A 17,791-nucleotide genomic window follows, 5' to 3' on the forward strand; every position below is an offset into this window, starting at 1 on the left:
GCCTAGCAACGGCACTAGCAATCAATTGACAAAACTGGGTTCATGGAGAAGTAGGTGATACCGGAGGAAGACTGGAGAGTAATTATAGATAAAAGAAAATATGAAATTTTTGCACCCATGCCTGACACATTCAGAATACGTTTGAAATTAAAGAGTTCACGAACTATTTGCTTGCTGTATTTGTATTCACCAAGTAATTTCTCAATTTTTTAACGCTATCATCGTAATGTGCTTTCACACTAGCAGGCGATCCTTTTTCCACAGTTTTTTAAGACAATGCACAGGAGATTTTTTATGCAGAATGTCTACGTTTAATTTTATGGGGTAGATCGCCTAACTAATGCAGTCTCACCAGAGAATCTGCTGCAGCCATCGTTAGTTCCCTCAAAAGCCTATTAGCAGACTCAGAATAGTGCAATTCCTAGCAAAAGGACGAACGTGTTGACGCATCTACCCATTTCACAAGAGGATAACCGTGAGACGAACCAAATAAAGAGAGCTAATGATTGGAAAAAAATGTTAAAGCTATGAGCAGCTGGGGAGTCCAAACACCAAGTGGTGCGGAAACTGTTCACCTGAACGCACATCTAATAAGTTAGTAGATCATGGTTTAGTTTGGTGCAAGCTGAAAACCTCGACAGAGCTATACATGCTAATGATGATGGCATCTCGAACAGATGCTATTATCATTGCTTCAACAAAAGAGTCAGGAAGATGATTGCATATATGAAAATTTAACTGTTCCACATTGAGTTGCAGATTCTTCCTCCACAGTGAGACAAGCCTAGTTAAGTAAAACCCAAAAGAAACCTACCCATGCGGCTCCAGCATAATAAACATGCATACCATCACCTACCTGGCTCAACCTCAGTAGACCCATGGCCACCATGCATATACCCCCCGTGATGGTCGTACATGGTTGTCCCACCACCAGACCTTCCCCCACTCCTGCCCCTCGAATTGTAGTTTCTTGAATAATAGTCAGTTGAGTCAAAATATTGGTTACGTCCATTCTGATAGCCACCACCTCCACCCCGTCCACGGCTGCCACGGCCATTTGCATAACCCCTTCGACCACCACCACGGCTTCCACCTCTTTGATTATAAGATGCTCTGCGGGGAATGGATTCCTTAGTCTCTGCCTCTCCTATCTCATTCTGTTCCTCCACATCAAGCAGAGGTTTCCAAGGATCTTGTGGGATAGCACTATCAACCACCACATTTGATGTGTCCAAATCATCCTGCATAAGAGCCTCTGATAAGCAAGAGAGAGAGAAAGAGAGAAAGAGGGGAGAGTGAGAAGAGAGAGAAAGAAGCTTCCTCATTCCATTAGTTGCTACCTTTGGAGTTTCCTCATTGGGACTAGACTGATCGTCAATAAGGTCCTCTTCGAGATTTGCCACTTCTTCACCCTGCACAAACGTGTACATATTTAGAAACATACACCTTATCAAATATTTGATGACTTGGAAACTTTATTAGCATATAAACAATAGACAATGGCCAGTAAAGGATTGGGAGGATGGTTACAACTTGTGGTTCATCCTAGTTCTAGAAACCAGGATTTAATAGAAGCTAAGTAAGAGCTCACAGGACCCATCTACTTCTGAGAGCATTCCAGGACATTGGGCACTCCATGACCAATTGCAAAATAGACATCATTTCCACTAAACTAAACAATAGCTTTATTAATTTTAACATCCTAATGAACTTTAGATCAACAAGCAATCTTTCTCTGTTATAGTTACATCAACTATCAGGTTTTTCTGATCTGGACTTGGGGAACCAATTTGAGTCGTTCAAATTGGATCAGGACTCACGAGTCTGCCTACTGGACTAAAACAAGTCAGGGTGACTCACCAGAATAGAAGGGTTGAATCTGATCCCACAACCTAACCCACCCACCCACCCCAAATCCAAGTCAAACAGGTTGAGTCGTGGGTCAACTCAATCAGTGGGAAAAACACATTATCAAGTTTTGAAATTGCACTTCAAATACAGTAATCAGCTTCCGATGAATCCTTTCCTGTTGTTTTTATAGCTAGGATGTTGCAATCACCATGATCCAATTAAGAAAATTATGGCCTCTGAATTACAGCAAACAGAAAAAATGCCCTTGTCCTTTTTGAATTGGAAGGTTACAAAAGCCTTGTAACGAAAGATCATATTACCAGATTCTCTGTCCGTCTTTTCTGTTCTGAACTTTTAAGTATTTGGCTTGACAACATGAAAATTAACCAGACAAAATTCACACAAAAGTTTGAAATTTAAAACATAGCTTTTTTAAGAGCAACTGCATACCTATTTTTACACTGAAATAACTCTACACCATGATCAGAACATTCATTTCCAGAAACAATTCCAAAAAGAATTTTGGATCAAACATCCACATGGTAATGTTTGTGAAATAGTTTTTGGCTGGAAGCGTGTATTGCAACACAAGATCTAAAGCACTTTAAAGGAAGGAAAAAGAGTCTACCACCCCACAAAGAATCTCTCTTCCTGGAACGTTAAATATGAGCTTTTGCAGTCAGAGACAAGTCAATGACACTACATACCAGTTGATACCTTTTATTGGACAAGATGCCCAACCACCGTTATAACCGTAAAACTTTCTTGTCAAGGCATAATACCACGTAATTTGTCAATAAAGAAGGAATTCATATAACATAAAGAAACATCGAACTCAAATCTTGATAAAACAATTGTTTTCAGCCAAATTATCAAGTATATTTGCGCTATCTCTCTAACGAGAGTGTCCTGCAGGCAAAGAATTGATATCTAGAGCAAAACCATAGAGGTTTCTAAAGTTAATTAGCTATACAGCGAATTTCAATCAAGACAAGAAGTTCCATAGAAAAGGAATGTCATCTTCGCACTTGAAGGCCTGGCACAATCTCTTAGCGAGTATGTTGAAAAATTTCACCAAATTTTTTAACCTCGCCATTTTCTTTTTAACAATAACACTGATAATAATATATAACAATTTTGCCTTTATTGGTAGAATTCAGTTTAAAGTTATAAACATCTAATTTAACCCTACAACAATAACTTGACAATTCACAAGTACACTGAATCTTATCTCAAAAGCCCATTCTTTTATAACTTATTTTTGGAATATTTAGTAAAAAACCAAACAAAAATATGGAGGGGCACAATCACAGCAAAAGCTGAACTAAGGTGGGTTGATACAAGCAATTTGGTATGTTCAAAACGATAGCCGGTCCATATCACATTCTCTATATTCAGTATTGACATGGCAGACTTTGGACCTTGCTAGCAGTTCTTGCTAAACTAGATTTTTACAATACAAGCAATTTGGTATGTTCAAAACGATAGCCGATACATATCACATTCTCTATATTCAGTATTGACATGGCAGACTTTGGACCTTGCTAGCAGTTCTTGCTAAACTAGATTTTTACAATACAATAAGTTGAAGGAGGCTGTGCCTGCAATTAATACAAAGATCTTTCCCAACATCAATCAGGTAAAGTAGGGTTCATTTCTACATCATATTCCTACAATCTGTTCACTCTTTCTCATTCATAAGAAACTTCACATATAAAACTTCCATCCAACAATTCTGACAGAAACTTTATTATCCCAGAAAAGAAAGGATCAATCAGTGAAACACCTCCCATCCCACAGAATATTTGGCTTTCGATGCAAACCCTTAAGATCATCAAGCTGAACAAATGTCTGGACACTAGTTACTGACACTGCAATCAGCGATATCTACCTACACCTCAGGTGTAGTTTAGCTCCTTACCTCTCCAGAAGAGCTACCAATGGTAGCTCATACAGAAAAGATCGGTTAGCTATGCCTATGAGGCAAAGAAACCTTATGATATCTACCACCTACTTCTATGAAGATAATTCTACAGAGTCAATCTCACTCCCTCTCTTCCAGATACTTCCCTCTTTACTACTATTACATTAACAATGACACTCAAAGCCATGCCATACTGGATTATAAATGAAGATGCCCTCTAGATAGTATCTTAAATACCATTCAAGTAGGATTAGAACCACAATAGAGAATAACTGGAAAAGAGATCATGTAAGAGGACCATCTTTACCCATAATCGTCCAGACTAGAGAAGAAGCGACAGGTTAACATATGCAAAGAAAAAGCCAGAAAGACTGATAACATCATTGAAGAAAAGAAAGTCTATGATTCCTGGAGAGTGAAGATAGCCACGAAGAAAATATCCTCTATACTATACAGCACGCAAATGCCACATTCTCTTTCCCATCTTCTTAATTAAAGTACTTCATTCCAACAAAAGGTTTTGATCCCCATGTTACTATATATTCTGACGTACAATAATAAACTTGGTAAAGAAGTGGGAGGGTATCATTGGTAGAAGTTAGAACTGAGGTGAAGGCCCAACGTTAAGCTAACTTCACTAAGATCTAAGACCTAGATTGCGAGCCATAGTTGCGAACTTCCAACAACAAACAGAATAAATCCTCGACAGACTTAACCTGGTTAAGAACATTCCAAGAGTCTAAAATTAACAATCTAACCTTTTGTTCATATTGCTCAGTCAAAGTAACTTCCTCCTGCGATTCCAGCACCTCGGTTTCTGGCAAGGGTACCTGACAGGGCGCATACTTCCCTGCAGCAGCAGCGACATCAATTGGAGCCTTCATCTCTGGCGTCGTAGTAAAATAATCCGAAGCTAAGATCTTGTTCAGCCGCTCCCTCAATCCGGCGTCTAAAAATACACCGATAAGTTATTAGGAGAAGGCAACAATGGACAAAATTAAATGAAGGGGAAAAAAAAAAGCGAAAGTTACAACTCACAAGTAATGTCAGTCCCGGGCTGTATAGGCTGGTTGGAATTGGCAAGCCAGAGTTTGGCGTGCTCGACGCAACTCCGAAGCGCGTTCTTGTGAGACAAAGTGGAGTGAAGATGCCGAGAGATCAGGAGTCCACCGAGTGAGGAAATCTGGTCCAAGTCCCTCTCCCCGAGCAGATCCGTTGCCTCATCAGTCACATAATCATAAGTCAAACAGCATTCCCTCTCATGAGTTCTCGTCAGCATAGTAGACGTGAACTCGCTTTGAGGCATCACATCAAACAAGGATCCAAAATAAAGCAGATTCAACAAATCCTCAACAGCCGTCTCCGTCGACAACTCCGGTTTTTGAAGGGGAGAAGCTGGGATTTGAACGTTCGTGCTGGCAACGGAGAGCTCCTCCTGGACAGCGTTGAAAAGCGGCTGTCGCAGCTTCTCATACTCTTCGATGAGAACAGCGACCGCAGACTTTGACCGTAGTACCTCTTCTTGTTCCTTGTTCAGAGCTTTACCCAGTGCGAGCGTCTCTTCCATCTGAAGGATTCGGTTGTACTTTTTACGGAGGTTTCGGAGGCGCTTGTTCACGTAGCTAAGGACGGGACCTTCGGGGACTTCGGTGGCCGCCGGTGCAGCCATCGGTAGCGGTGGAATAATCGGCGAAAGGCGTGAAATTAGGGTTTTTGTGGGAAGTATTGGGGGTTTAGGGGAGGGGGAGGGGGGGTGGTGGTGGGTTCCTGGGTGCAACAAATTTACATAAGAGGAGGAGATGAAAGGGCGGGTGGGATTTTTGAGGCACCGAGCAATTGAAAGATTTATGCCTCTATAATATAATGGAAGCAATTAACGCTCCTTTTAAGCCCAAATTATGATTTTATATGAACTTTAAGCGAACACTTGGCCGGCATATGTTTCTAAAATTTTGAGCAACTACGGATCGAGTTTTTCGAAAAGTTATTCAAATTATAATAAATAACTCGTTTTCGTCTCGATTTCCTCTTCAATCCCCTTCAGTAAAATAGACTAAGCTTGAATGACCTTAAAACTTCTTACAAGCTATTCAGTTTTAACTCTCCACTCACATAATTTACAAAGCACCTTCAATGACATTTATAAAGCCCCTTCGACCTTCAGTACGTCTAAATTTCTGGTATTTAACATCATCCCATGGTCCCCAACAGTTTCCTTTAAAACCTACCCGTCAACATTTAATAGAGTTTGATCATCAAAAGAGACAGATAATACAGATCCAAGGGATTTCCGACACAAGCCTAGTGTCCAAAGCCCTTACTGGATTAATTCTTAACTGTATTTCTAGCTTATCAAGAAAAGGCCGTAAAGTCATTCAAAGTGTGATATATTAAACGTCCTGAATAGATAAAAACTACAAACATCCGTATAAAGATGGGTACATGCCACAAGCTGTTCCCTCAGCACTAATGACACAGTACTCCTTGTTCACTGAGGGTAGATCAACGTAAAAAAACTTTGCTGGCACTGTGACCCACTTTACATCTTCCACCGTGGAGCCTTCGGCAGTCTCAAACGGTGTAAGCTTGCTGAATCGTATCTATATCCAGTCCCTTCAATCTCACCACCGACTCTACGTGTCCTTTCAAGGTGTGCAGTTCCCTCAACCTGCGACGACAGTAAATATCATTAAGCTAAACTCCTCGTGCTAGCTAGCAGCATTCGATAAGATTGATGTCTCTAAACTAAAGAGAGCAAGAAAGAGAAAAATCGAAGCTGCAACAATATCTACCAATACAAAAGGGATCAGACAAGAACTTCTTTCCTAATATCAAAATAAAAGCCTAACCTTGCTATCTCTGCTCGCCGTTTGGCTTCTTCCGCCATCTGATTAAGATCAGTAAAGTTAGTTCTATCATTGAACATCTTGGTGTCTGGAGGTTGCAAGCCGTGCAGAGTTCTCTGAGCATGTGCCCACTTAAGCTCTCTGGCTTCCTTGCCAAAGTCTTTCTGCCTCGTGAAGGCAATCTGCAAGTACAGGAACCCATACAATGAACTATTTGAAAACACAAATGACAAGGACAGACCCACACAAAAAGTAGGTAGAATTTCATACCCTTTGCTCAATAACAAGATCCCAGGCCCTCCCGCTGTGAGCATAGCGGATGACAAATTTAATGATATCAAGTGGGAAATAAAAGATTATATTATACAGCCAAACAACACCAGCCCAACCCCATCCAATGCCTTCTATTGCAGCAAATGCCCAATTTGCATATACTGCAATTAAAGTGGCAACCTGCCAATATATAAGAAGTAAAACAACATTAACTGTAAAATTTGAGTATCATAACTCCATAGTAACGTAACAAATTGGAAGTCTTGAAGGTACCCACCAGCTGAGCAACCAGAAACGCTGAAACAAGCATCAACCCAGGTCGCTCCACAAATGACCAGCTGCGTGATCGAGTCACAAATATGAGAGCCTGACTGACAGTGCTTACTTGCAGGTATATTGCCGATGCAAGCTTTTTGAAATCATCCTGTGCTGTTTGCTGAAGGCTAGCAACTCCAAATGTACGCTGGCAAATAGCAAAATAGCAGAGCAAATATCAATACCATAAACTGAATAAAAAAACAGAACAAACTCTCAAACAAATAGGCACTATCCGAGTGGCTAGGGCAATTTGTAGTCTCGAGTTGGGCTAGAGAGGTGCACAAAGAAAAGGAGATCTGTGCACATGACCCCCATTCATTCAAGACAAACACAAGTTTGTCATAAAACATGCTAAATATACAAGCACACAAATATGAGAGCCTGACAAACACAGAGTTGAGAAAAAGCTCATCCAATCATAACTAATCAAGTCTACATCAATTTTCATACCGGGAAGAAGTCAGTTTTATATGCTGCCCAGAAAAAAATGACTGTCATCATTGCCAAGTAACTCCCAAGAATGATACCAGTAGCAAAGATCTCAGCCAGCTTCCAGCTGTCTGGTAGAGGAGATGGTTTCACCCTATCCTTCGATATTGTCATTATTGTACCTGATCAAGAGATAATAACTTACATGTAAATTCACCACAGAAACATATAGAGCAGTTCAAATGAACTTGACAATAGAAACAACTAGCCTACAACTGCATGGAAAACAAAAATGTTGGGCGGTGAATAACACAAACCATCATTCAGGATTGCAATGATAAGCACCATGAAAGGAGGAAAGTCAAACTTCCATATAAGAGCTAGCAGCATAAAGCCAAGCTGTCAAAATTAAACATGATCAGTCCATCAAGATGAAAAAGACACCATCTAATGTGACATACAAAATGAGAAACATCAAAAACATTAAAGAGATCATAGTTATGTGCATGAATAGTATGAAGGAGATTATAGTTATATTAAGAACGCTGCCAAGTTCCTCATACTACCGTTTAAGAGCATAATTAAAGACATTAAATTTTACCACTATACGGATGGTGATAGACACCGCATAAATCTGCAAAAAGAAAAACAGCAAGACCTGCTGTTAAGAACAAACTGCCAACACAACTAAAAGGAAAAAAATCGGCATATTTGACAGCATAGAAACAAGGGCGACAATCTAATAATAACTGAGGAAGTCATACAGTGTAGTTTTTCATTCTCTGAAATATGGCACGACTAGTAAGGACAGCACTAATGATGACACTGAGACCAGGTTCTGTGAGAACAATATCAGAAGCACTACGAGCTGCATCAGTTGCATCAGCAACTGCAATCCCAATATCAGCCTTCTTTAGAGCAGGGGCATCGTTCACTCCATCACCAGTCATCCCACATATATGTTTCCTTGCTTGTAAACGTTTAACAATCTCATATTTGTGCTCTGACCAGGACAAGTAGTGGAAAGCACATGTCAACAAACAGCAGTGATATGATGAAGAGGCAACTGTAATTTGCAGAGTGAAAATTAAGATACCAGGGAAAACACCAGCAAAACCATCTGCTTTTTCAATTAATTCATCAACTGGTAAAGCAGCAATTGATTCGTCCTTGTTCTGACCCAGCAAAGCAGAAGAAGGATACATGTTTGTGCCCATTCCCAAACGACGGCCAGTTTCTTTACCAATTGCCAGTTGGTCACCTGATCCATGAGCCCCAAAAGAACAAAGTAACCAATTATACGCCTTAGTAATAACTAATGTAAAATAGGAAACTGGTCAAGATGAGTCTTAGTAATAACTAGGAATTACATTTCACTCTGATAATCCAAGAACAAAACCAGTTATGTGCCAATATACGTCTGCCAAAGGCCTATGGAAATATTAAACTGAACTAGGGCAATGCCTACTACCATGCTCCCTACGCATGAAGTTTCACCACTTTTAGCCTCTTTTTGACTCCATGGTGCACACTCATGAGTTAAATAAGTAGAAACACATGGCCAAGTCAAAATCTGCATATCCAATTTACTTTAGCAAATGGAAAAGATGCATAATGATAAATAAAGAGGGAAAAAAAGGTAAAATCCAAGTCCCCCAACACTTCTTTGGCTGGCAGTACATCAGTTGCATTTCTTTGCTGTCAAATAGCAAAGAACCTGCCTTGTTTGTACTTACAACAGACGATACTTTCAAAGTTATCAAAGAACTGCATCCAGTTTTTTTTTTTTTTTTTTTTTTTTTTTTAAATGCAGTCAGAATTCTGATATAAAACAATTAATAACAAAATCATCATACATGTTTCAGCAAAATACTAATTAAGTAGCTATTCCTGAAAATACAATGAATAACATCAAGTCAAAGTACAAACAACCTATCCGATCTAACAAACTTCACAAACAGCTAAGGCCTCATTGTCCTTTCAAGTGGAGAGGAAGACAAACGAAAATAGTAGCATTAATAAAAGAAAGAGAAAACTACCAGTGATCATTTTGACATTCACACCCAGATTGAGAGCCCTCCTGATTGTTTCTGCACTGTCATGTCTAGGAGGATCAAAGAGAGGCATCAGACCAATGAATTGCCATGGACTTCCTGGACTCTCTTTCTTTCCCTCGGGAACCTCCTGCATTTTGCATCAAAGATTTCAAACAAGAAGAAAATTAGAAAAACATCCGTAATCAAACAGTAAATAATAATGAATACCCAAAAATATAGACAAAGACTACAGCATACCTGATAGGCTACAGCAAGCGACCGAAGACCTCGCTCTGCGAATTTGTCAATCACGGAGTGAACTCTTCGCTCTATATCAGACTTGTTGTGTGCAAGATTCAGAATCTGGAAAGCCCTTCACCATAGTTATCACTTACAACAATAATCTATTCATTTTTTCGTTTTATTTTTAGTTTCGGAGTCACAATTTGTTGTTAACTAAAATGCCAGAAAAAATAATAGAAAAGGTACCTGTTCTGGTGCACCTTTGCTTACACGGTGCATTTTCCCGTCTTTGTCAATATATGTAAGAGCTGTTCGCTTGTCCGTTGGATTAAACGGAAGGAAATGCACCTCTTGAATTCCAGCCCGAGCCTTTTTTTAGCAGCAAAGGAGAGAAATAATCAAATTTCTTTTTCTAAGATGGCTACTAAAGATTTATTTGAGAAAAAAAAGAGTATGAGAGATGATGAGGTGCAATGCAATAGGACTGGGAACGAAGAAACAGGAGGCTAAACAAGAATTAAACCTGACCCCACCCAGTTTAGTGCAGGGAAAAAGTTGGATCTTAACCAACATAGAGGGGATAGGGACAAGCTTCGGGACACAAGCCCATATGGACAGGACCAGGATTTACAAAACCTACACCAGGGAAAATGCACAACACAAATAATCAACTATTTATGTTTTTAAAGCAATTTTTGTAACTAGGCAAAACTTCATGTAGTGTTTTATATACCAAAATGCTTTCGTTTATTTTTAAATAAAAATATCTCCGGGAGGGCTTTTATTCTTTAAGGCAGATCGGGTTAAACAAAATCCTTCACAGACCATCTTGCTGCCATAACTAGCTACCAACCACCTCTAATCTACAAAATAGCACCAGACAAAACTAACGAAAAAGACTACTAGTTAAAAACGACATAGCTTACAATTACCAATCTAAGAAGTACTCCAGCAACAAACTACAAACCAAGGCCAAATGAGAAAAAAGTGTGGCAATAATCTCAGCTCCAGAAACTGGACTCTGCTAGTCATCTAAAATTTCTTTGTTTCCTCTTCCTATGGGTCCAACTTCTTCGAGTCAATAGTGAAATCAAATGCATGACAAAAGAACCCATATGCATCAAGGAATAAATCAGTGTTTTAGAAGGAATAAACAGTAGAACTTCTGGAATACTCCTAAGTCACAACCTCCTACATGTCTGGAGGAGGATTACTTAAAACAACAAGCAACGGATTTGGTAACTGAATTGGAAACCAATGACACCTGAAGGCCCCAAGAAAACCCAATTGATATGGCTTCCACAATCTTGACTGTTGTCCCAAAACTAAGTGGACATAATCACGAGACTCCTCAAACACTTATCTTAGAGAGAATTAGGGACGGGGGTAGCAAAAAATGAGAACCTTTTTTCTGCTTGCTATTGCAGATAATAGATCCCCAGAAAATACCCTCCTCTTAAAATAAATTTCAAGACCTATGAATTCTTTATGGTTCAAAGACAACCACATTATGCTTATTGCCATGACCGTTCTCTGAACCCCAAGAATTCGTTTCTTTTTTGTTAATTTTAAATTTTTATTACACATATATCCTACGACCTTTTTCCCAATTGAGATTTGAACCAAAGACCTCACACTCAAAAACCCCCATGTGACCATTGAGCCAAAGGCCCAATCCACACAACCTTGGAGTTTTGACCATCAAATTCCAGAAGGAAAACAACATGTGTGTATCTTCAAGAGCCCATGAGAGACTACAACGCTGCACTTCTTTACCTCCTTCGGATCTGCCAGCATCCCCACAATTGCAGTATCAATAGCATCTTGATTTTCAGTTCTGGAGGCTCTAGCAGCCATTAGAATCACAGTATCCTGGTCGACTCCTTTAGCAAAAACCTTCATCGTGATAGAAAGAGAGACAATCCAATGAATATCAGTAAGCCATTTTAAAAGAAATGAAAAAGTAAATGTTCAATAACTGACCTCAACAAGATTCTTATCCACTGTCAGTTTATTCAAGGTTAGAGTGCCAGTTTTGTCACTGCACAAGACATCCATGCCAGCCATTTCCTCAATTGCAGTCATTCTTTTTGTAATGGCACCCTGTAATTAGCAAGAAGAACTCAAACTGACCATCTATAACCAATTAATGATGATCCATCCACACAAAAACAATCATGCCAACCTGCTGAGATAGCCGGTGAGAGCCAATAGCCATTGTGACGGACAGAACAGTAGGCATGGCTATGGGAATCCCTCCGATAAGAAGGACCAAAAGATTGTCAATCCCTGGTCGGTATTGGCGATCTTGAATCGGATACATAACAATAATCTCCACAATCATTCCAACAGCAATCGAACAGATACAGAAATTTCCAATTGCAGTCAAGACCTAACAAAGCCAATAACTACTGATGTTAAAATATTCAAACTTTCAATGAGAGCAAAGGGAGAGACAGAGAGAGAGAGAGATGGAGAGAGAGAGAGACGTGGAAAATAAAAAAAGAAGACTAGTCTGTAAATATTAACCTTTTGAAAGTGGCCCACTTGGTTCGTCGAATCAACAAGATGAGCAGCCTTGCCAAAGAAGGTATGCACACCAGTGGCAATAACAATGGCTTCAATCTCTCCCTGCTTACAGGTGGAACCTGAATACACACCATCCCCAGGTCCCTTGGTTACAGGGAGAGATTCACCTGTTAGGGCAGACTGGAAAAGCCAGAAACAATGAGTCATAAAAAGTTCAAAGTCTACTATTAAATTTTTAGCTTTATGAAGCAAATGATGATACCTGATCTATTTTCAAAGGATCACCATCAAGGAGGCGAGAATCAGCAGGAACGATATCCCCAAGCTTGATACTGATTATGTCCCCAGGAACAAGCACTGCAGCATCTTGTTCACTCCACCTACCATCTCGTAATACCTGAGTTGCAATTAAAGAACACAACTTTGTTAAATCCAGTAACTACTATCCACATACATAGTAAAGTAGATATCCAATTATCACAAACTTTACCACATCTTTTTTTTTTAAAATCATTTGAAATTGTAGGGCAAAGTAGTTCATTGTCGAAGTCGAAGTTCTACGCAGAATAACAAACTCTTGACCAACAACCATTAGTGGCTAACATAAGGAAGAACAAAAATATGTACCTTTGCTTTTGGTGCAAGACGAGCCATGAGTGCTGCAGCAGCATTTCCAGCATTATTTTCCTCAATAAAACTTATGGTGGAGTTGATAATAAGCAGGGTTATAATTCCAACAAAATCTTGCCAGTCTGGCGGTTTCCCCTGTAAACGAAATTTTAGCTTAGTTAAATTAAAAAAAAAAAAAAAAAAAAAGATAAACGGAAGTAACGGATTAAAAAAGGCAGGAGTTACTCACTCCTCCGTTAGCAAGAGCAATGGCCATGATGGCAGCCGCTTCCATAACCCATGAAAGCGGGTTCCACATAAATCCTAGGAACTTCAAGAACTTACTCTCCTGTGCAATCCCAAGGCGAAACACAATTTAGGAAGAAAAAACAGTAGACAAAAGATCCGATCAAAACAAAAACAAAAATAATACAAAAAATCGTCTAAAAATTTAAAACAAACTATACTAAAGGAGATGTAGAAAAGGACCTTTTTCTCTTCAAGTTTATTGTGACCGAAAATTTCCAACCTCCTCAGAGCATTATCGCTCGTTAAACCCTCCTTATTACATCTCAGAGTCTGAAAAACCTCCTCAATTGGTATATTCTCCTGAAGTCGCAGATATGATAACGAAATGAACCGAATGAAAGAGATTATAGAAAACAATCACGAATAACAATTCCTACACACAAAAGAAACAACAAAAATGAAGAGCTCAGATCTAGTACCAGATCGACAGCCTCCTTCAAAACAGCCTCCAGACCTTCATTCTGGCCGTCCATTTTTCTACCCCGTTCCTCCAACGCGTCCACTCAGTCTACCTTCAATCCCAAAACCAAGAAACGATCAAATTACAGGAAAGAAAACTTTAAGCAGACTAGGAAAGAGACGATAGAAAGGCAAAGAACAAACTCTGAAAAAAAAAATGTGGCGATATTCTCTTTCTACTACTCAGAGAAGGAGGCTAGAAATCGAAATGGACATGTAGGAAAAAGCAGCAGTGGACGAGGCAGTCCCATTTTATGAGGCTAGGGCAGAGATAAAGAGCAAAAGCAAGTAGCAAGCATGTACTTGGCGGGTACACTCTGGACTATTAATTTGGTTTTCTTCACTTCCATTTCTTGATTTTTTATAAGCAGGAAACACCGGAAAATGCCCAGACTTATTACCTTCCCTTGTGCTAATTCCCTGCCTGAAAATGTACCGAAAGTAGATCGCCCAGAATGCAGTAGATCTCTTCCAAAATAAATATCCTCTTTTGAAGACTGTAAATTACTCCATCAAAAGCAACAAAATTTACTTTCCAAAAGAAAGAGAGAACAGACTCTTTAGTCTCTGCCGTTGATCAAACTGAAAACAATTATTTACGAATCATTCCACCAGCAGCTGAAAATCAGCATTTTTCTGGAAAGAAAAAGGAACAAACACATCATATCACCATCGAAGACCTCCGAATCTTAAATCCTAATTCTCTCAGAATAAGAAACTCTGAACCCAAAGCCCCAACCAGGACTCCATAAAATAAAATAAAAAAACAAAAAGCGACAGTAATTACAGAAAAAAAAGTCACAGTCGCAACGTAAAACGGTTGAACGAACCCGCTACCCGTCCTCCCTGGCCTTCCACCAAACATAAGAGGAGTCGTAAATCACAGCGACTTCTGGTCTGCAGTCACGCCCATGAGCGCCCATAAGTCCTCACACTGTCAGCAGTCTTTCATCTGTCCAAACTCCAATCTTGTGACCGAGTCCGCTTTTTAAATAATTTTACACGAGCTTTTTTTCAGTTTTTTTCCCCTTACTGTTGAAACCTGTCGTGTTTTCAAGTGTTCTTGCTCCACTATTAATCCCCTCCTTTTTTTAATTTTAATTAAACCGATTTCTTTCCCATCCGTCGTCCGTAGCCCGCGGGCCTGAACAAGTAAGTGTACAACTAAAAAGATACGTGGACATGGGAGCAACGAAGGGCGCTCGTCATGAGTCCCAAAACTAGGAGAAAAAAAAAAGTGGACCACATGACCCTTAATGAGTGAGATCCACACCTTCTGTCGTGGCTCCCATCTCTCTTTCTTATTTTAATCACTAATTGAATACAAAAACCTGATTACGCCGATAAGTAATTAAACAAACTGGTTGTGGACAAGAGAATGAATCCAAGCTGGAGAGAGATGGGATTATTATTTAGCGGGGACCGCCATTAAAAGATATCAACTTTATCCTCGTGTTGCTTCTTGTTACACACATGGGTTTAAATGTGATTCTTTCCAGCCAAGGACCTTATCAACAATCCATGTCAAAACCCTGAGTTAACTCACCCCAGTCCAAAATCCAAGTAATCCTAAATGATATTTAAATTTTACTAATTATCTATTGATGTCTTAGTTAGGTATACCAACCTTGATTGGACCTGACTCCTAGTTATCCTCCCTATATAATGTTAACAAAAAAATTATTTATCTACCAAATAAAATATTTGGTAGGTAAGAATCATACAAGATCTCATGTTAGAGTGGTTTTGTCCACTCTTATAGGCGGTAGTTTTTCGTACCTAAAAGATCGGTCTGTTGAGTGTATTAGCTAGCTGCTATCATGATATCAGAGTTAAGCACGCTATGTCCCGCGTTCAAATCCAGTGAGAGGCTGTCAAGAATGGGCAGGGTAGGTGTCATAGTGGTTTTGTCCACTCTTGTAGGCGGTAACTTTTCGCACCTAAGAGATCGGTCTGTTGGGTGCATTGGCTAGCCGCTGTCATCTTCCTCATCTAATCCTTTCTCAAAAAAATATTTATTTCCCTCGAAACCAATCAAGTTTCCTAATCACATTATATTATTTTCAATGTGCTCAATATTGTGTATTAATGGAGATAGAATCAAGGAAGTGGATACTGGATCAAGGTCGACCAAAAGGGGGTCCATCACGTGCACGGTCTGGGTCAATTAAGTGACGTCCATGTGCATCGCTAACAATGAACCGGCTTCGCTTCAACTATTTCAGCCGTCGGTCCGTACATTTAATCTCGTGTAAACCCTTTTAATCAGTTTAAATAGTTAAACACGGTTAAATAAAAAAGATAAATAATACAATTTAATATAATATATATACATAAATAATAAAATTAAGTTATATATAAAAGTGATTTATCTTGTATTATCTAAGAAAGAGTTAATTATAAATTATCACGTATTTATCTACGCGTAATTGAGTATTCTCATCTGCAGCGTCGATACGCCGTCCCATCATCCGGGGCCCAGCATCCATTGGACCGAGTTGCATCCGAACTGGCAGAACACTCGCAGGTGGTGGGGTCCATAGCTTATTCGTTTTAAAAAGTTGTCTTGTACGGAAGCACGGAACAAAGATATCTTCCACATCAGATAAGATCAGAATTTTTTTTTAAAAAAAAAAACCCAAATTGCGGAACAGAGTGACGTTAAAGAGGCCACCAACCTGCATTTGGCTTTATTCAGCCGATAGCCATCATATTTTCCCAAAAAAGGTGTCGGAGGGTGTCTCTCTCTCCCAATGCTCCTTTACTCTTTTTCGATTATTCGAATTTTGATATGGGCTGCGATCGAATGTGAGTTCAGCCTTTTGTCTCTGACTTGTGGATACCAATCTTTGATTTGTGAACTGAAAGGAGGAAAAGGATGGGATTTTTTCACTCTCCAGAATTTCATCGGAATTCAGATTTCAGAAATCGTCTCGAGAATGGCACTGTGAAATGGCTTGCGATCCAAGATCTTGATCGTCGCAGTTCGGATTTTGGAGATGATGATGAGAGCCAGGAGATCCCTAACTTCCAGAACACAAACAGCTCCAGGTTAAACAATTACAGAAGAAGACAATCGCCGGCCTTTTATTCTCGAGACTAAATTCAATTTCACGTATTTTATTGTTTTTTTCTTTTCAGCTTTTGTGGACTGTATTGTTTTTTATTGTTGTTAATGTTGTTGTCGTTAAACGGTAAAAAATTAGAGAGTTACGGGGTTAGTCCATAATGAACTTGAAATGAAGTGAATAAATGAATTGAATCAATTTCAACTCATCCTTAGGTGTTAACGAAGACAAGTTCAAGTGCACTGGAAACAATATTCCAGTGTTAGTGCCCCCAAGGGGGGTTAGTGAACATGACTCAAGACATGATTTTCATGCGCATTACGCAGTTCATGTCCTTATGTCGTTAGGGAGCGCCAAAATTCGTGTCATGTACGTGAACATACATGACTCAAGAGTAAAGAGAGGAAAGTGTTCTCTATCCAATTTTGAGAATCATCTACATGACTCTCGCGCGGGCTCTCTCTGGCTCAAACCGTCTCGCTCATTTCTCCTCATTTCGTTCCTGCAGCCCCTCTGTCGTCTCCCTGAAGCCCGAGCTCTCTGTTGCCTCTCTCGTCTCCGTCGTCCCTCTCCGGTCTCCCTCTCTACTACCTCCATCTCTCGCTGCGAACATCCTTCCGGCGTCCTTCTCCTTCTCGGCTCTCCCTCTGAACCTCCCGCTCGCTTCTCCCTCTCTCTTATCTCTCTGTCTCTTTTCCCTCTCTTCTCCCTTTCGACTTCTCACTCCCTTCTTCCTCACACTATTATTTCTTCCCCCAAAAGACCTTCTAATTTATTGCGATTTTCCTTGTTTCAGTTTTGGTTTTCTTCAATTTTGACATTTGGGCTTCTCGGCCTCCCTCTCTTCTCCCTCTTTATGTACCGTCGGAGCGCCGCCTCTATTGGCGTTGCCCATCG

At 39.8% G+C, this 17,791-nt stretch overlaps 2 protein-coding genes across 5 annotated transcripts; both read right to left on the reverse strand.

The window, feature by feature from the left end:
* Window positions 1-626: 626 nt before the first annotated feature.
* On the reverse strand, window positions 627-5,595 carry LOC137950861 (uncharacterized). The gene is made up of 4 exons (XM_068797514.1): window positions 4,814-5,595; window positions 4,534-4,724; window positions 1,341-1,412; window positions 627-1,241 (listed from the first exon to the last, which is right to left on the reverse strand). Exons 1-4 carry the CDS (start codon window positions 5,442-5,444, stop codon window positions 849-851), a joined length of 1,287 nt encoding a protein of 428 aa, XP_068653615.1. The 5' UTR covers window positions 5,445-5,595; the 3' UTR covers window positions 627-848.
* A 554-nt stretch (window positions 5,596-6,149) lies between these two features.
* On the reverse strand, window positions 6,150-14,783 carry LOC137950203 (ATPase 11, plasma membrane-type). Of its 4 annotated transcripts, none has more exons than XM_068796590.1 (22): window positions 14,657-14,783; window positions 14,228-14,462; window positions 13,787-13,879; window positions 13,548-13,667; window positions 13,309-13,407; window positions 13,077-13,214; window positions 12,712-12,846; window positions 12,450-12,629; window positions 12,106-12,312; window positions 11,904-12,023; window positions 11,697-11,816; window positions 10,167-10,289; window positions 9,936-10,040; window positions 9,681-9,825; window positions 8,406-8,902; window positions 8,243-8,275; window positions 7,959-8,040; window positions 7,663-7,823; window positions 7,172-7,357; window positions 6,892-7,074; window positions 6,625-6,803; window positions 6,150-6,443 (listed from the first exon to the last, which is right to left on the reverse strand). In XM_068796590.1, the coding sequence occupies exons 3-22, from the start codon at window positions 13,838-13,840 to the stop codon at window positions 6,347-6,349; spliced, it is 2,964 nt and encodes a 987-aa protein (XP_068652691.1). In that variant the 5' UTR covers window positions 13,841-13,879; window positions 14,228-14,462; window positions 14,657-14,783; the 3' UTR covers window positions 6,150-6,346. The 4 variants fall into 4 exon arrangements, with proteins under 4 accessions (XP_068652691.1, XP_068652693.1, XP_068652692.1 ...); XM_068796592.1 differs by lacking the exons at window positions 14,228-14,462; window positions 14,657-14,783 and adding an exon at window positions 13,971-14,147 and having other exon boundaries at window positions 8,406-8,644; window positions 8,738-8,902; XM_068796591.1 differs by lacking the exon at window positions 14,657-14,783 and having other exon boundaries at window positions 14,228-14,536.
* Window positions 14,784-17,791: the final 3,008 nt, after the last annotated feature.

Source organism: Aristolochia californica, unplaced genomic scaffold (assembly GCF_029961685.1).
Source record: "Aristolochia californica isolate CCGP_79_NKW_82.1479 unplaced genomic scaffold, dmAriCali1.0.hap1 SCAF_14, whole genome shotgun sequence".
NCBI classification, from domain to species: Eukaryota; Viridiplantae; Streptophyta; class Magnoliopsida; order Piperales; family Aristolochiaceae; genus Aristolochia; species Aristolochia californica.